This window comes from Anser anser (genome assembly GCF_964211835.1).
Source record: "Anser anser genome assembly, chromosome: 4".
Lineage (NCBI taxonomy): Eukaryota > Metazoa > Chordata > Aves > Anseriformes > Anatidae > Anser > Anser anser.
Window position 1 is genome coordinate 52,844,644 of NC_139724.1, and position 20,070 is coordinate 52,864,713.

General features: G+C 39.3%; 1 protein-coding gene and 1 long non-coding RNA gene across 4 annotated transcripts in view; one reads left to right on the plus strand and one right to left on the minus strand.

Annotated features, from left to right (window-relative positions):
• LOC310898714 overlaps positions 1-6,449 on the minus strand; it is an 82,955-nt gene extending 76,506 nt beyond the window's left edge. For all 3 annotated transcript variants that reach the window (XR_014583573.1, XR_014583574.1, XR_014583575.1), the window contains exon 1: positions 4,301-6,449. This is a non-coding gene — a long non-coding RNA (uncharacterized lncRNA). The remainder of the gene's footprint in view (positions 1-4,300) is intronic.
• A 5,255-nt stretch (positions 6,450-11,704) lies between these two features.
• GNPDA2 (glucosamine-6-phosphate deaminase 2) lies at positions 11,705-19,808 on the plus strand. The gene is made up of 7 exons (XM_083834112.1): positions 11,705-11,860; positions 12,844-13,011; positions 13,320-13,417; positions 13,921-14,103; positions 14,445-14,629; positions 14,723-14,897; positions 18,510-19,808. Exons 2-7 carry the CDS (start codon positions 12,884-12,886, stop codon positions 18,566-18,568), a joined length of 828 nt encoding a protein of 275 aa, XP_083690238.1. The 5' UTR covers positions 11,705-11,860; positions 12,844-12,883; the 3' UTR covers positions 18,569-19,808.
• Positions 19,809-20,070: the final 262 nt, after the last annotated feature.

Consider the following 20,070-nt stretch of genomic DNA (forward strand, 5'->3'; position numbering starts at 1 on the left):
ATTTTACTCAGATGTAGAAAGCAGCGTAGGATATCACTGATAGATCATACCAAAATATGTGCATTACTGGGAGATGAAAGGATTCAGGTACAGCAGGTCAAATCCTGGTGAAAACCCTGAACTGCCTCGTGCAGACTATTTATGTTCACATGAGTTTTCCACATGGAAAACTGTATGTGATTTACACAGAGGTTCTCAGGTCCTGAGTATTTTTCTCTCCAATAATTGTGAAAACAAAATCAAAACCCAAACAAAAAACTTTTTTTATATAACACTTTTTTTTTTACTTCAGAAATATACTCCAAGAATAATAGTAGCATCCCACTTTCAGCTACTGTCTGTGCCATAGTAACATGTTGGTGACATAGCATTTATTGAAAATGACAGCTTGACGGATGACAGGCCAAACCCTTTAATCCTTGTTTTTTACAGCATAGTAAGTTCCACATCTGATGCCAGAGAACATTTGCCTCACGTAAACACAGCCACATGCCCTATGAAGCTTTCAGATTCCTAAAGATACAATGGAGGTATCAGCTACTGTAAAAAATACTGTGCTCTCCCAGATGTTTAATAAAACATCTCTGGTATGATATATATTACATAATATAGCATCTTCCTTTCTTAAGAGCTAGACAGAAAGAAAATCAAAGGGTATAAGACAAAGTGTCAGATTTTGAGGAGAAATTGACAAAAAAAAAATCCTCCCATGCAACTGTCAGGAAACAGCAGCTTGCCAGTGTAAGAAACTACAAGAGACAAAATGGCCTTTTCAAGGAAGGGCCGCCTTTTCTTTATATCTTCATCTTTTCTTTATATTTCCAGTTTGCACTGCTTTCTCACAGCATTGACCACCATGTTCTCAGCTGGCTTCTGCTGTGCCAACAATGCTTCCCAGCTGTAGATAAGTTTAAAAAGCCAGCAAATTTTAATTTATTTTTCATAAGAATAAAGAACAACTGTACTGTGTCCATCTAGCCCAGCATGTTGTCTTGGAGAATTCAGCGAGGAGAGCAGCTAGCAGCAGAAATATATGGAAAAGTGGAAAAATGGCAGGAAAATGTTTTACTGCTCCCCCAGTACCACAGTAACATTTTGTATTTGCATTAAAAAGCCTCATCTGGATCTTCCCTGTATCAGATGGTCCCGTTGCTTTTGGAAGTCTTGTAAGAATTATAGACTATAAGATAAAGCACAGCACAGCTTTGCAAGTCTTTGTCATCTCACTAAATAGGTCTCTTATGATAAATGTCCCCCATTTAAATTGGTCTTCCCGTTGTTAAGAGCCCCTGTGCTGGAACATGAAGTTTGCCACACCTCCCCTTCTTCTCTTATATCTGTACACATAATAAATTTAACACAAATTTTAGAGAACATAATAACACTGCTAAAAATGGTGATTTGGCCATAGGGTTGTGGAATGAGTGGAGAAGAGACAAGGGCATGAACAGCCAAAATTTTCAAAGAGCAGGTCAGGAAGAATAAGTGGAATGGGAGAGAAAAAGTCTTTGTGAAAGACCTGGCTCCTCTGTCTAGGAATAGCACAGGGGGTTTTGACTGCCACAATAGTCCATGAGGTACACCCATTTATGTGGGCTACTGGGAAGAAGGTTTTATGAGGGAAAAAGGAATTTAGCATTATGGGTGCCATTTGGTTTTGAATTGAAAGCAGCTGAAAGGATGGAGGTAACTATCTGTTATTCTTAGTCAAAGAGCAGTAGACGTTTCCCCAGAACTACCAGAGAAGGCCTTCATTAAGCAAAAGCAGTCATCTGTATGCAAAAAGAGTCTGTGTGATTTGTTCTCAGTGCACTCTTACTATACATCAGTGAATCAGTTAAGAGCTGACTCCTTCCATCCGTTTCTGCCGTCTGAAGTCACTTGTTTGTGGATTCATGCCTTGCCTAAATTGAAATCAGCAGGAACATCTACTCCTAGACATAATCTGGCTGTGTCAGTTGCCAACAGCAATTACGGAAACTCATGGGGAACATTGGCTGCAAGTTACCGAAACAGATGTCGGTTGTAGCAACACAGGCATGAGACTGAATTTCCGAATGCAAGCAGTCCTACGTGCCATGTGGAAGTTCCAACAGCTCCAGCCACAAATCAGACCAACAGCTAAAAATCACACTTTGCAACCATCATGCACATTCAGAGCACTCCCTGCTTTCATTTGCCTTCTAGAATCACATACATTTCTCAGTATGAAAATGCCTTTTTATTTCCTGTGCTGGGAACCTTACCAGAGGTACATAAAGCAGCGAGGTGAAGATGTGACAATAAACAATTAGAAACACAGGCCCACTCTTACTACAGGAGGACAATCATTTTAGTAACAGAACTAATAAAATTGAGACCAATCATAGCCATAGATTTTTTTTTATCTATTGAATTTTAAAGAACATGGCAAGAAGCATTTCTGCTAGGTTTGTGTTGTCATCACTCACAACTATGCACCTTTTTAAATTCATCTCTCTGAGAATAGGAAAACATTTTGAAAAATGCTGAATACACTAATCAATGTAATCCATAAGGGTAGGTCAACCTTATGTTTAGATCTGGTCTGAGCCTGCCCCACCCGGTTTTCTATTCATAATCCTATTGTCACGAGCCCAATCGCCAGTCCTTCCAAGGTAAAAAACCCTATAGTAAGAACAGCATTGACTTGGCAGAGTGTTTTAGCATAGCTTTGTATGCAGCACATATCAGGCCTTGGATCTTCAAATACTTTACGAATCTGCAAGTCTTCCCAATTCCCAGATTGTGTCTTCTACCCTCCTGATGTACTCTTTGCCCCTCAGAGAAAGCTACAGGAGGTAATATGCAACCTGTTTTCTTCATTATCTAAACATCCTGGGGGAGTGCTGGAGCAACCTGAAGAAAATGGTTCCCCATGTATTACCACTTAAATTGCTAAATGCAGTCAAACAACTTGAAACTTCTTAAGAGAGTTCAGCACAAAACACAAGTTTTCCACTAACAAGCAAAACATTCACATCACTGATAAAGCGCAACTTAAATGAAATGGGGCACTGTCATACACACAGTCTAACTTAATGAAAATAACCTGATTTTAAGCAGGCTGAAATGCCAATAAGCAGTATGACAGCTCCAGAAGGCTGGGACTGATTTGATATGGAGTTTGACAGATTACTTGCTGAAAACTATCTTTGGCGGTTGTCTAAATAGTTCAAAGCAACATTAGGAGAGGTTCTGTCCTTCCTGCCAGAGGATGTCAAGCACGGTAAAGCCACAGCAGAGGAACGCTGTGAGAGGAAGGTGGAATGAAGATGAGTGTGATCTTCAAGGACGACCCACTGATGATGGAGAGGCACACACACACAGTCCATAAAGTCTTGTGTGTAACCTGTGTTAACCAAAGACCAGTGACGTTCTGTAATTCCCTGCTCGGGTGAGTTGTTCAGCCATGATCAAATCCTGCTTTCCTCCATGCCCACAGGGAGACAGGTACTCTTTTTGTCATTGTCTATGGGTGCAACCCCAGGTGCTGAGCGCTCAGCAAATAGTAGCCATCCTAAGCATTTGCCCAGCTTTCCTGCCTTTCCTCGTTTGTGACTATGTGATATGCCTCCCTGTGCCCCTAGAAGATATGGGAGATGCTGGAGTGATGGATCCTTTCTGTATGCTCTGCCTACTACTGGCATAGTTTCAAGCCTCCCCGATTGCCCACTAAGAATAACATTTAAAGCCACAGATCATGTCAACCACAAATTTATTTCCCTTCCCAAACTGCACTATCCTTGAGGTGCATAAAGGCATGCACACTTTTTCATATTCTGTCTTTTGTGAAAGTACTACCCTACCTGTAGAATATGAATAGATTTTATGGGTTTTGATATAAATGGGTTACATTCTATGTATTTTTAGATCTTCAAAAAAGAACATGTAAAAAGTGTGGCTCTACAAGGACTTTGTTAAAGAAATCAAGGATAGTAGAGAGTCAGGGACAATTCTGGCCTCAGGTCTTTCCACTCCTCTGCCTGCTGATCAACACCTCCTTAGCTTGAGAGGTGGCAACAGAAATCAATTGAGCCAAACCAAATAATAGGCTAAAGCTGTTTATAATAACAAAAGATACTTCCTGGAGGGTTTGTCATGTCCAAATATCCTCTTTTATCCCATGTTTCATCACATGACCACTCAAAACAAGCAGACTAAGATATCTTTATGATATATAAATAAATAATTTATTTAGGGAATATTTAACACTATATATAATAATTTATACCTCTTAAAGTTCCAAATGATGCTAACAAATAGATGAAAATGATTGTACCTTTCAGTGCTGCAGTCTGATGGATGTTTTGACTGGCCTCAGGCTGGGGATAGGATGGGTGGGAACTACACTGGCATGTGACTGGATTGTGACTGGATTTCCATAGGAGACCCCCTGATCCTCATATGAGAAAAAATTCCTAAAAAAAAAAAAAAAAGGAAAGATGCATTTAGAGTGAAAAAAAGTTCATAATGAGGGCTCACCTTTAGATCACCCTTTTGTCTCTTGAACTGCAAGAAGTAGGCACGTACACAAGCACAAATAATACAGTCAGCAGAGAACCACTTAGCCTCTGGGGACAGGCAGTCACTAGTGTCTGTAGGGATTAAAAAAAGAATTCTCCAGGGAGAGGAATTTGCTTAAGCTTCCTCTGCTTTCTCATTTATTTTTAACAACCCCAGGTGGGGCAATGACCATTATCTTCCCTTTCAGGAAATAACGACCAAGGTAGGACCCAAGCTTCAGAAACCGAAAAAGGGATAACCCTTTTCTAAGCTCTACTTGACAATGCGTTGTTACAGCCAAGTGGATTCAGAAAGCCTCTGGTTAGAATGGTATCGTAAAAAACATGAAGTCAATTCAGGTGAACATCCATCAGTAGTTTGCTACACCTTCTGCATACTCAGTGCAAACAGACATCCAGACATCTGCTCAAGACTAGCCTCGCTGAATGGCCAACGTGACAAGGGGTACTGAAATATACAAAAATAAGTTTTTATATAATGGAAGAAATTAACTGGAAATATTATATATCAATTCCATTTCTGGAGATTCTATACTTTCTATAAATATGTTTTTGTTGCTGTTTGATAGGAGCAGATAGTTAATAATTATGCCAACTGCAGAAGCAAAGAAAGGAGGTAACAAGTAAAAACCGTTGAGACTATGAGGTGTTTAACGTTGAGTAGTTAAACAATTAATGTTTTGCCCCACCGAAAGCGGACTTTAAGGCAACAAAGACCCAGGGAAGGCAGCGACTGGAGAAGAGAGGACCCGCAGGCACAGCAGCTCGGCTCCGCTCCCGTCGGCGTGCTCCGGGGCACGGCGCCGTCCGTGGGGCCGCGCTGCCCCCTGCCGGCACACACGCTAAAAAAAATCCGCCAAGGATAATATTTGGAAGGTTTACTAATAGACAAGGGAGGGTAAGTCCCGAATACGTTTCTTGAAGCTGCTTTTCAACTGTGGTCTTTCGAAACTTTTCTAAAAACAAAACAAAACAAACACACGCACACACACACACAAAAATAATAATAATTAATAATAATAATAAAAAATGCACCAAAAAAGGCAAAAAAATAAAATTAAAAAAAAAAATGGAGAAAAAAAGAAAGGAAAAATTAACAAGAGAAATATATATATATAATGGAATGCAACATTCTTTTTACTACAAGCACTGATCAAAGACCTCGAGCATGATTTTTCTGGTTCTCGTCACATCTCCAAAAGCTCGGCGTGAAATTTTAAATCTGTGTTTGGTTTTGTGCAAGCACAATGAAAGGAGAACACGTTCATTAGCACCAGGGGGACTCTCGGAGTTTCTCGGTCCTTATATATGGCATACACACAGACACATTCCCAAGCTGACCCGCAGCAGGTGTCAGGTTATGTATAAGCTAGTAAAAGAGTTCACGGGCTGCAAAACCAGCGTGCCTATTTCATGTGTGCACAGCTGGGATGGGGTGGAGGATTGAACATACCCTGCATATTTCTGTGCCCAGTTTTCTGCATATCTCTGTAGCAACACCTCCTACTTCTGCTGCTTTCTCCCTGGCCTTGCGCAGCACATGGTAATATGCCTACAGCCCATAAGAGAGAGCTTTTAAAAACATCTCCTCAGATCAGCAGCCTCTGCTGGATACTTAGTGCTGCAACCCCCTGTCCACAGAGGCTGCCGAAGTAGTGCAGGATGCTCACGCTCAGCAAACAGCAGCAAGGGAGAGCCCCAGGGGACAGGCCAGGCATCTCCACAACCCACGTTGCACACAACACCTCTTCCTGCTGTCTTGCACTGCCTGCAGTGGAAGAATGTTTTAGATGGAGCAGTCAGCATTGGGGTCAGGCCCTCCTGTTCCTCTGCACTTCACCCTGGCTTCCCTATCCTTTCAAAACATGTTGGCAGGGGAGGCAGAGAAGTGAGAGCAGCTGTCTGTTTGCCTGACAGTATATTGTGACACCGGACTACAAATACACTACGTGCTTGTGTTGTGATTTCCTGAGAGGAGATGATCAGAGTATTGATTTCCCCATTATGCATGCAGTTAAAGTGGAAAGTCTGTTCACGTAAGAACCTGAAATGACCGATGCTAGCTAAGTTTTGGAACACTGCCACCTGGGCTGCCATTCATCTGACTACGTATTCAAGTATTCACTCCACATAAACATTCATATTCAGGTTATTCACATTTTTTGGAAGACGTTTAAGATTAATAAGAATTCAACCACCCAGAACAGATGCCTTATTTCCCCCCGTCACTCAGCAGATCACATTCTAGAAGCCCAGACCTGCAGATGGTGGGAATCAGCCCCCCCATGCTTTAATCGGGCTGCCTAACTGGGCAGACAGGAGTCAGCACACTGAGCCAATGTCCATATCCAAATCCCTTGTCATTCACTCTTGCTCCTTCTTAACAAGTGTCAATATACCCCTTGCAAAGAGGCCCCTGAAACAATCAATCTTCATGATGTATAAAACTTCTATGAAGCACGAGACCAAACAGAGATTCTCTGTAGATGAAATAAATAAATTAATTAATTAATAGTGGCTTTCCATCAGATAGCACTTGAAGTAGGGGCACAACTTTCATCTGAAACCTGCAAAGGACACTGCACTTGGTACCTCTTATTTCTACCTGTAGAAATACCTTCAGTCCACAAAAGACACATGGAAAGTCAGGTGGACCACCTATAGTATGCATTTCAGCCCAAGCACATTCCTGGAAGGGCTGGAAAGGCTAAGACATTCAGCCCAGGAAAGGAGTGGATTAGGAGATAAGAGAGAGATGAGAAAGGACAAAGATGGAGAACATCTAATCTGTGCACTCTGAAAGGAATAATCTTGAACAACAGCTGAGAACACTGCCAGAAATTTCGCTCAGCAACGTCCTTGAGTACATCAAGAATGCCCCACACTACAGGGGCACAGCCAGCCACAGATTTATGCTCTCATACCTACGAGGCAGCCAGCACTCCCATCAGCAACAGGGACAAGATCTGGTCTGCAGGGAATGCAGCAGGCAGCTGTTCCTGCTGGTTCAGGCAGAGATGCTTGAAAGAGATGCTCGGGGAGAAACATCCTGGCACTGCAGACATATTAGAAAACGATCTTCAGCTCTCTTTATGTCGATTAATGAAGCTGTACTGAGTAGGAAACTCCAGCACTGAACCCCTGCTTTGAAGAATGGAAAAACTGAAGAATTTTCCAGCAAAATAAGGTAAAATGGTGATGGTATGATACTTACACCATGCACCACCCTCCTCATCATCTGGAATGCTTACTCTGTAGAGATCGACTCTTACATCCAGAACCAGCTGGTGCTGGGTAACTGCCTGTTTTAGTACAGATTGTACCAGAATCCATGTTAGAAACAGCACATGGCAAGGGAGAACAGAAACTGAAAACAAAAGCACAAGGTGCTAATTGGCATAAGCACCTGTTGGTATATTCAGGGTATCACAGAATCTGACGTTTCCTATTTTACTGGAAAGTGGATCCAGTTGGATTGCTGCATAAAGCACAAAACCAAAAGACATCGCATGCCATGTACTCCCCGGCTCACAGAAACATGGTGAGACCTATAAAGCAGGTTTGGAGGAAAGCTGTGACAAGCACAGGGATGCTCTGCGAGCAGTAAGCAATGTTTCCAAGTGGATTCAGCCCCTTCTTGTTTATGTCTGGAAGACTAAGTAATCAGAAATACACTAATCTTCAGCCACAGAAATAAAGAAGGCTAATTGACCCGGTGGCATTAAACAGAGTACCTGGGGCAACTTTTACTCTCTTCAGATTCTTTCAGAGCTCCAAAAATTAAAAAACAGTGACAACAACAACAAAAAACTTTCCATTGCATTTTTCCTCCTTCTCCCAATACAGTTATAGCCATTTAAAAGGTTTCAGTTCCTATGCTATTTTATATTCTTAATCTTGATTTGCACACCTGGTACAAAGCAGAGTTTAATTCTGTCTTGTATTTTGCTCTTTTCAGAATCACTTGTTTCTCAACCTCTGCATTTAATGCCTTACTTGCCAAATATCTTCATTTTAACCTTTTTGGCTTCTTCTCAGAGTCTTTGCTGTGTGTCAGTTTAGTACAATGAACTTAACTGCTACCTGTTGTATAAGCCTGTCTAATTTTTATTTTACTATGCAATCTGGCTTTGCAAATCTCCCTGTGACTTCCAGGCATTGGCTAATCAGGGGCTTGAAGAGAAGGCATCAGGTCACTGAGTGACACCCTGTGGGACTATAATCAAAATTTGAGCAGCTTTTACTGAACCTCCAGTTTGCTATGGCCTGAGCAGATTCAATTTTTTCAATTGCAAGGTGCACTCTGTGCTTAGCGAAACCGAAGTGGAAACACTCAGGGTATCTGCAAAATGGTGGCCACTTGTTTTAGCTCTGTTAAGGCTGGTATTGAAAGGAAATAAGGAGGGACACAGCTGGTCCCTCCTAGATGGGCAGCTGCTCATGGTGCTTGATCAGTAAGAAAGATGGGAGACTATTCTGAAGTGCTTACATGGCTAAATGTTATGTTATTATAAATAGTCCATTTGAGTAATTGCCCTTCATAGGCCCCAATGTTGGGCAGGTTCCTTTATTCTTTGAACTAAAAAGGAGGGAATCTGAGGGAATAACTACTTTGTTAAAAATTAGATTCAACCTTCGAAGTTCAGGTGACCCTCCTCAGTTAAATTTCAATGCAACCTGGTTACTATTGAACTATACCGGTTTAAATTCCTAGTCACTCAAACACAAAAGTTAGGATCCTAAACATTTGGACATTTAAATAAAGGTAATACGGAAAACTACCTGCTCATAGCAGATATATAAAAATCAGATCACCATGACTAGTAAATGATTTAATATTGAACAGAAGGGGACATTAAGGAAAACAAAACAAAAACAAAACAAAAACCAAACAAAAAAGGAAAGAAAATGTATCACAGTTTCCAGAAGCAACAGAAGAAACATTGACATTTTAAATAATGTGACAGTGAGATTTTAAGAAATCTCTAGTCATGCTACTCAAAGGTCTGAAACCTAATAAGGACTAATTAAGACTTCACCTAATTGCCTGCAACAACTCAGTGCATGTAGTGAATTTTACATCTACTAACAATTAGAAAGGAAAATCTGAAGAATTACTTGGGGAAAAAGTCACCCTACTACTCTACCCATTAGGACACCAACAAGGAGAGGTAGAATTGAACATAGTCACAAAAGAGAAATTTGTTGGAGAACATGTCTAGAAAAAGCAGTTGATAATTTTGCCATGTTTGCTAAAAGGAAACTAACATAGAAGGTTGTTCAGAATTTAGAAACAGCAAGAAAAAGTGCAAGAAGTTCCAACAGGTGAATTGTGTATTCTCTGACCTCCACAAAAATATGCAACATGGGGAGCCTATTATCCAAATTTTAATATTATTTTTCATTAGTGCTGAATGTAGTGCAATCTCAAGGTGCAGAAACCAGCAGAACTTGTCTGAAAGATCTCAGATTCTTACAACTTCATCTGCAGAGTGATAAACAAAGTCAATGGACTATAGTAGGGTAAGGAACAGGTGGTAGGGTCATAACTGCAAGGTAGGGCTAGGAATGGGATCAAAGAGATGGGAATATTGAGAGAAAGTTGAATGACTTGGGAATGCCAAGGGAAACAGAGATAACACTTAGTGATGTTTTGTTCTGAATAAATGCATTAAATAGTCTGCTATACACAGAAGCAGTTTACCTTGAAAATGTTACACATGGTCCATGTAGGTAGGAAAGAACAGAACAGAAATCTATGGGCAAAATTTGGGTTTTTACATAGGATCTGAAAATCACAACCTTCACAGTAATATTCTCTAAAATATTCCTGGCAGCACAGAGAGAAAGAGAGGTTCAGAGCATGGCTCAAGAAATGGTGTAAGAAAAAGCATTCTTTGTGGCCCAGTAAACTTCGAGATAAAGACTACAGGAAGAACAGGCATGAGCAAAATCAAAGGGGTGACAAATTGCTGATATTTGAAAGTTAAATTCAAATAAAATATTTTAGTTTCTGCTAAGCCCCAAAGGCTCCATTAAGATTTATTTTTGTCCTGAAGTTGCAAATGCACCTTTTAAGCCCTTGGCAAATTGTTAATTCTTCCACACTACCACACTGTAGTGAGATTACCAGAAAACACGTCATTGCTCTCACGTGAACATGACTCCTGATTTTAAGTTTTCCCTCACTTCTAACAGCTTCCCTCACTTTACTCACAGCAGTTTTCTCAGGCAGTTATACTCCTGCCCAGTAGAAGATTTACCCTGGTTTTCCAAGATGTTGAGTTCTCAATGAACCCTAAAGCATGTACATATAGACACAATTATGCTGCTTGCTTTTACCTTTTCACCAGTTTCCCCACTCAGTTTTCAAGCACCCTTCAAGATTATGAGCCCTGTCCCAACCAGCAACACCCACCATACCATAACTGTTTAGAATACAGCCCAGTTAAGTCGATAAATCATAGAATCATAGAGTGGTTTAGGTTGGAAGGGATCATCCAACTCCAACTCCCCACCGTAGACAGGGATGCCATCCACTTGATCAGGTTGGCCAGCCTGGCCTTGAACACCTCCAGGGATGGGGCAAATCTGCCTTTAAACCAGAAAGATGAGAAAGCAGTGGTTGCTGTACCCATTATTTTCACAATAACAATTATCAGCAGCTTTTACCGCTGCCTCGAGTAAGTTCAAGTAAAAAGAGTTGAAGTAAAAAGCGCAGCTTCCCTCCTGAAGATGTCAGAGCTTCCCCAGCAGCCCTTTTGCTCCCCACAGGGGCTCTGAACAAAAGCCTCACCATAGGGCCCTACGAGGAGAGCTGGGGGTCGGCCTCTTCTCACAGGTAACCAGTGATAGGACTAGAGGGAATGGCCTCAAGTTGTGCCAGGCGAGGTTTGAGGTTGGAAATGAGGAGACATTTCTTCTCAGAAAGAGCAGTCAGGCATTGGGACGGGTTGCCCAGGGAGGTGGTGGAGTCACCGTCCCTCGGGGTGTTCAAGGAAAGGTTGGACGTGGTGCTTCGGGACATGGTTTACTGGGTGACATTGGTGGTGGTGGAACGGTTGTACCGGGTGATTTTGGAGCTCTTTTCCAGCCTCTGATGTCCCGCCCCGTCCCGCCCCGTCCCTCCTGAAGGCCCCGCCCGAGGCCGCTGCCCCCCCGCATGCGCGGAGCCTCCCTCCCTCCCTCCCTGCCGCCCGCCCGCTTCCGCTCCTCGCCGGCTGCCTCCGGGTCGCGGCCGGCCTGCGGAGGGGCGGCGGCGGCTCCCATCGCCCTTCTCCCGCTGCCGCTCGGCACCGCTGAGGCCTCTCCTGGGGGTGAGCGGCGCCGGGGCAGGGGCGCGTTTGGTGGGGTGGAGGCGGTCGGTGGGGCCGTAGGTCTGTCTGTAGGGCTGTCTGTCCCTAGGCGGCCCTCCTGAAGCGCCGTTCTCGGGCCGCCCTTCTCCTCTTTAGCATCGCCGCGTCCTGGTAAAGCTTTAGCTTGCGGCCCTAGAGCTGCGGGGTCTCTGTCTGCTGGGTGTTCTCCTGGAGGAGAGGTGCTGGGTTTTTCAGTACCAGTGGGATAGCGTTTCCCATACAAAGGTGAGTTTGGTTTGTCACGGTTTTACACCAGCCAGCTTTACACCAGTCTTACACCAGTGCTGTGCCCCCCTGCCTTCTTTTGTGTGAGCAGCAGGTACTGTGCCCTGCTAAGCGCTACGGTACCTTAATTCATGTGTCTTCTGAAACTGGTCTTCCATCTCAGGTTAGCTATAAGTAGCATGTGTTAGTTGGGGCTTGGCACCTAGGAGGCCTCAGGCTCCTGACAGTGCTACCGGGTTTGTGCAGATACCAAGCACTCTATGGCCTGCAGAGACAGAAGAGTTGGTTTTGACACTTTTGACACTCAGCTGGTAGCAGGAAACAAGGTTTAATCTCAGTGTTTGTGTTTCTTTGCTTTGTATTTCAAGCAGACTATATTCCTTTTTTTTTGACAAAAATTAGAAGACTGAAATTCAAAATGACTTGCTCCCATTTTGTTTGAACTTTTCTTTGAGTTCCTTTAAATTAGTGTGCAACTTTCAATGCATCTTTTGACTGGAATGTGTCACTTGTAGCTTGTTTTTTGATTGTCTGGCAGTCCAGTTTGAACTAGAACTGCAAGACTACAGTACATTGATACAGGTTAAAAAAAAAAAAAAACTTTCTATTTATTTTGTACTATACCTTGTCATTGTAAAACAGGACTTTTACCTGTCTGTTGTCCAAGAGTTTTACAGCTATTGATGTGGTGCTTATTTTTAAAACTTTATTTTCTCCAGGTTTAAGTTTATTTTACCGTACAAGCTTCTCGCTGCCATAATGAGGCTAGTCATTCTTGAAGATTACGATCAGGCAAGTGAATGGGCAGCAAAATACATCTGCAATCGTATTATCCAATTCAAGCCCAGTCAAGGAAGGTATTTCACGCTTGGTCTACCAACAGGCAAGTCTTATTAGAAGCCTATGTAATTGACTGAACTTAGAACTGTATTTACATCAATGCTAAAAGATGCTGTATTCAAAAGAACACAAACGTACTTCTGGTAATGCTTCAACATATTTCTATTTTAATATGGATTTGATTCTGTGTCAAAAGTGGTGAAAAGGTTTGAGAAACTGAGAAATAGTAGATGAGAAATAACAGTTCTTTTAATTATGTTGAAAAGCATCATAGCAAAATGTGACTATAAAGAGACTTAAATACACAAAGTGTATGGATATATAGAACAGTGGAAAAACTTTGTTTAACAGGGAGTACACCCTTGGGATGCTACAAAAAGCTGATAGAATATCACAAGAATGGAGATCTCTCTTTCAAATATGTAAAGACGTTCAACATGGATGAATATGTAGGTAAGCTCTAGCGCTAATTATTTGAGAAGACAGTATACAGATATTTTTTTCCTTTATTAACTGTTGTACGCTTCCACAAAGCACAAGATTAACATTCTATTTTTATGCTTCTACATTAAACCTGGGGACATTTGAAGCATTTGATCTGTTTATCTACCAAAATGCAAACAATTAACTAGTCCAAGTGGATCCTGGGCTAAATTAAGTGATCACAAATCACTTCATTCCTACAGAAAGTGTTGTTCCATAGCATTATGACTACATTTGTTTTGAAGACTTAATACTCTTACTGATATGATGTATACCAAGTGAAAGTAAACAAATTGTCTCATGTATATCAACAGGAAGTCTATCTTAGTATAATTTCAAATACTCCTTTGTCTCATTTCTTACTGCTCAAGAAAGGCTTGTCTTGTGTGCCCCATGTTGGCTACATGTAGGCTAGGATTAAGGCTAATTGCTGAAGTCTTGCAATATGTTAATTTCATTTTAAATGATTTCAGGGCTTCCCAGAAATCATCCAGAGAGCTATCATTCGTATATGTGGAATAACTTCTTTAAGCATATTGACATAGACCCAAATAATGCTCATATCCTTGATGGGAATGCTCCAGACTTACAGGCAGAATGTGATGCGTTTGAAAAGAAAATTGAAGAAGCAGGGGGGATCGATCTGTTTGTTGGAGGTATGAGGAAATGCTCTGTGGTTAGTTATGGTTCAAACAAATATATTGACTCTTTAGACATGATCTTCAGAACATAGCTAAAACTACTTTATATTGTAGTGTAAGAAAATTCTGTGACTGACAAAGAATTGGTATAGATACCAAAATAGAATGCTTGGTGTCCAAGTTTCTAATGATAATGTAGTTTAAGTAAGTTTTGAATGCCTTTTTTTTTTTTTAACTGAAAATGATAAAGCAAAACAAAAGAATGAATCCTAAAACCTTTTTATTCTTTCACAATGTTTGAGGATATTTGTTGACTCGCAGGTCTGGAATGATTTGCTCTCTTTAACTTTGAAAAGGCATTGGTCCAGATGGCCACATTGCATTCAATGAACCCGGATCAAGTTTGTCTTCAAGAACAAGATTAAAGACTTTAGCAATGGACACCATTTTGGCAAATGCTAAGTACTTTGATGGAGACTTATCTAAAGTACCAACTATGGCGCTAACAGTTGGTGTGGGTACAGTGATGGATGCTAGAGAAGTAAGAACTCATTTAGTTCTAGTTGCATGTATCAGTTTTCAAGACTCATTTGTGTTGATATGAGGATTGAAAGTAGAGACCTTTGTTTTGCAGGTGATGATTCTTATAACAGGTGCACATAAGGCTTTTGCATTGTACAAAGCGATTGAAGAAGGCGTCAATCACATGTGGACAGTTTCTGCTTTCCAGCAGCACCCTCGTACTATCTTTGTGTGTGATGAAGATGCTACTTTAGAACTAAGAGTTAAAACTGTGAAGTACTTTAAAGGTGAGCACTGAATCAGAAGTTACCTATATTAAAATTAAGTCTAGCTACCATAATGTGTCAGAAGGCCCAACGTATAATTTTATTTATTCAAAATACTAAATGTTAACTTATGTCTTGTGAGTGGAAAAGCACTAGGAGATGTGACTTATGTTCCTTCCAGCTGAAAGGACAGTGTTGCTTGATACATTCTTGACAAATCTCCTTTGAATAAAATATTTCCTTTGCTTCCTATTTGACATGATAATATATAAACTTCAGCTGTATATAAGACAGCAGCTATCTTGTGTTCCAGAATACTGGTTTTAAATAGAAAGTGCGTTTTGCGTTTTCTTTTAAGCCTGATAAATTTCATACTGCTTTTTCTATGGTGTCTTTCCACTTAAGTGTCTTTTAAGTGCTATCTAGTAAACTTCAAATGTGTGATACGGACTTTGGAGTCAACTGAGGATGTTTTTCATACAGTGCAATTTGCAAAACAATCTATATTGACTTTTAATGCATTGCACTTACTGTGCTTTTTGTATCTGTAGTAGGTATATTGAGGCAGGCTTAAAGTTTGGACTTTTGATATTAACATCCATGAACTTCAGTTTAACTGAGTTTAACTACTTCAGTTTAACCGAGTCCGTAGAAGTTGAGAAATTTAGTTTTCTCCTAACTAAATTAGCACAGCAAATTGTGATTGTATATGTCAGCAGTCATCTTACTGGCATGGTTCTTTGTAGTAGCTGAGGCATCTGGCATCACAGCTGTCATTGATGACCTTTTTTTGAGCATTTTATCACAACTGTCCTTAGGTGCATTAGATTATAAAATCTGGCATTACTGTGGTTTGATCCAGATATCATTTGTAGCTAACTCTAACTTTGGATTTCTCAGTATATTGTTCTTTGCTATGTATTCGGGAGAGGGGTAGTCTTTACCTGTGTCACACTGCTAGATAGTACTTACTGTTTTCAAAGATAAACCTCTTTAACTGCTTGGGTGAATTTTAAACATTATCCAGTGTTCATATAAACAAAAGCTTTGCTTGAGAAAGATATAAACCTACTAACGTACAATTATTGATGAATGATGCTGATATTGAATATTGCTTAAAAAAAAAGGGCTACAGTATATGAATGTGCTGTTGTGTCACACCATATAATTACCCTGTAAGCACATACAAAGTGACAAAATTCTTAAAGATTGTTTTGACTGGCTTAATATTTCCTGTTCATAAATCAGTCAGGTTTTCTTGTTTTAAGATAGAGGAGAAATCAAACCTGGAATTATTTCTGAATCTTGATCTCCAGGGTGCACATCTTAGGAAGCTGGGTAGTTCTTGATGACTGACTGCTAATCATGGTAGCTACTTACTGCAATTTTTTACTATTTAAAAAAATCTCAAGGTACTACTTGAAACTTCAAATACTTTCTGATAATGAATCACCATCCTGTCTGGTAACTAGAATAGCTCTTATTCCCCTTCACTTTTTAACTTGCTGAAACTGTTAGAGGCTAGAATTATCAAGTATACTTAAATGTTATTATCGAAAGAGGGAAAGGTATCCATATTTACCTTTCCCTTTATTTTCTGCTTCCTTCTGTAAGAAAGTAAATAAGCTTTGAATTTACTAACCAGTCTGAAGAAAAGGTAATTCAGGATAGCTTTTCTGTACTTGTACATGCTCCTGAATTTCTGTGTAATATTTTAACTTGATCCAGGTTGAGTAGGCAGCAAGACTCTTGACAGACTCTTTCCCTTTATTTACTTTCTTGCAGAAGGAAGCAGAAAATACTTTCTTCATTTGAAATAATTGCTTTGGTATCTATCAAGTAAGGGACTCTGGTGCATACCTGTATTTAAAAAATAAAAAAAGCTTTTGTTTCTAACTGTACTTCCTGAAACACATCAACTAACAGGATTTAAATATACTTCATTACATATGGAAGTGGCAGTACTTCATAGGCATTTTTCGTGCCTTCAGGAAGTGGGTAATTCTTTTCCCTTTTTTTAGAAAAGAAAAGCACTGGTTGGAAGTGCAGTGCTTTTAAAGTTCAAAACATGGTTCCAGTTTGAGTAATGTGTGAAGCTGTTACTGCTCTTTCAGTACAAATTCGTTTTGTATCAAATTTGTACTTAGTATTTTCCCACTTACTGTCAAACTCCTAGAAAACTTTATTGACTTGATCTTTCCTATGTATGTCAGACAAATAGTTATCCTTCATGAAATTTAAGAAACTCTTCCTTTGCACCTTAGTTGATTTCCAAGGGTTGTGGTATCTTGTCTTGTTTTGTTTTAGCACAAAGATCTGCAGCTAAGTAAGTCATACTTCCAGAGACAAAAATGACCTGGGTTTTTTAGTCTGTTCTAGGTGTGTTGGCTTTTTAGTATGATTGAGTGTGTCACTCAATAGAAAAAGGAATAGTCGATTTGAATTTTATATTAATTAACCACACAAATTAGAAATAGATGCTGCATAAAATGTTTTTTGCTGTGGTCACCTAAAGTAATGAGCTCAGACTGTACAGTTATTCAGACTTTGCTGCAGCGATGGGAAGTTTGCCACTGGATACATGATATAGCAAAGGTATTTGTATATTCTTTGCCACTGATGATCCCTCAAATGTGCACTTACTGTCAGACTTCTTCCATGGTTTTTAAGAAAATCTCTACTTTTAACGTTGCATATTACTTAAATTTATAGTTTTAGAAGCTAATCTTCAGTTTGGTGCTAAACTGGACTCTTTGCAGAATGTGAATGTCGATCATTTATTTTTACTAGTTTGTAAGGTGAAATAAAGTTAAAAACATACCAGTGACTGAATAGCATGGATTGGTTAACACTTGATAGGTAACACTTCTATTAAGTTGTAACCAAATCATGTCAGAAACACTATTTTTTTCCTTGTTAAATTGATCTCTTTTTTTCCTAGCAGTCCAATATTTTCTGAATAGGAAATAAAAGCAATACTCCAAGTCACAACTGTGGGTAATTTGTATATGACAAGAAAAAATCCTATACTAGAATAGGAACTAGTCAAGTTCTAAATCAAGTTCACAGTTGAACTACTCAAGTTCTAAATCTGCATTAACAGTCTGTTTGATTTCTGCCTGTCTAGGACCAGAAGTGTATGATTAATTACAAAGATACCACAATGCTAGAATGTTGCAACTCAAGCTGTAAAAGTATTAGTATGTATAAATCTGATTTTTATGGCAAATCGTGATATAAATAATTTTATGTTGCTATTACGCAGTTTTTAATAGAAAGGAGAGATGGGTGGATCTCTCATCATGTGTTCAATTGATTTGGAAGTATTCCAGATCTTTTTACTAGTTTGTTACAGCTGTCTTGTCCCTGTTCAGTTTATACTGAAGATGTCAATAGTATTTAAGTGATAAAGGAATACACACACACACACACATATATATATATATATATATGCGCGCTGTCTTAACTTATTTACTTCTGAATTTAACCTACCTTGAATAGCCATTCTCTTTCTCTTCAGTGAACTGTTTAAAATGTGTAATTTTAAGTAAAGCCCAAATAAAAATGTGGATAGAGAGAAATGTTGAAAAAGTATAACAATTGTAAAGCTGGCATTGTTGCTTTCCCCTCAAGGTTTAATGCATGTGCACAATAAACTTGTGGACCCACTGTACAGTATGAAAGAAAACTGAAAGAAGAATTGAAGAAGAACTCCATGTGGGTCAACAGCAACAGTTTTAGGTAGCAGATGAGTTCACTGCTATGCAATATGCTGAAAACTGTTTAAAATGGGGAATCCATGTACTGTATTTTTTAAAGGTCCAATATCTGTACATTTACATTCCATCTCTATTTGCTGTGTCATGCGTTTTGCTTTAACACTTGGAACTCTGTTGGCTGTTACAATAACTAAATGGAACAGAACAAACCTGTGGGAGACTGCATGTTACATAGGGGTGGAGGGGGGTGGGTGGGGCAGAGCACTTATTTTAGCACAGCAATGTAATGCATCTGTTAGAGAGACTATTTTATTTCTAAGAATTTGTAATTTTGGCTCCATTAGTGCAACTACACTTCGCATTTGTGTTTCTAGGCAGAATGGTTTTGGTCTTTGTTAAATACTATGGACTTGTAATAGCTGTACAATTTCTACTATGAAATGTTCTGTTTACGTGTATCTAATGCACACTGAGCTTTTGCACTTGGTTGCCTTAAATTTATCTTACACAAACAGTTTTGGGGCATCTCAAGTCCTGCTGTACAATTCAGGCAAATAAAAATACAAAAACAGTGCCTATAAATGCACCCAATTCTTGAAAGTGTCATAACTTATTCCAGTTGCAAACATTAAACTTCTGTCATAGCACTTTCTTCTCTCATGTATTTCAAATTAGTTTAGGATTTTTCAATTTTTTATAATTGAGCTTTACCCATAAGGAAAAATCTAAGTGTTCCTTTCTGGAGATATGTTTAACTGTATCAGATGTTACCTGCAAAAAGGTTAATTTCTAGGAACATAATGTCTACTAGTTTAAATTATCATGTATTAAAGTCACTGTTAACCTCTCTGTAATAATTACCTCTCAGTGTATCACTATAAATATTGATCTGTTACAAGGAATGTTATTTCCTACTTTGAAAAAGTAAAATGTAAATATAAATCTATCATTTCCAAATTGTTTTGTTTCTAATGTAAATACTGAAATGTGCAAGTACTTCAGGCTTTAATGGAGAGGTTAAGTATTTTGTCTCCTTCCATGTAAGAAAGGTTAAGAACTTAATTTACTTTTTTTGGATCCCAAGTGGTAGAAAGAGTAATATATTTAGATGAACAAGAAAATTCTTGAAGTTAATAATTTTGTTTGTTCTGTGTCCTGCTGCCAGTTTTGTGCTTAACAAAAAAAAAATAAGAAAAGGTGATGCCTTACAACATGTTTTTTGAAGAGCAAAATCTTTCTTAATTACTAACAAACCTCTTTTAAACAGACCCTAAGCTATCAAATACATTTTCAGCATTAAACTGTAAAACAGGTTTTACCAGTGTTTACCAGTGTTAAAAAGTTAAATGAAATATTTGTTTGAGATAGATGTATACTTATGCCATGTAGGTATACACTTAATACCAAGTAAATTTGAAATTATTAGTTTGACCAGATTTCTACTTGAATTTCTTTTTTGGTATGATATTTTGTAT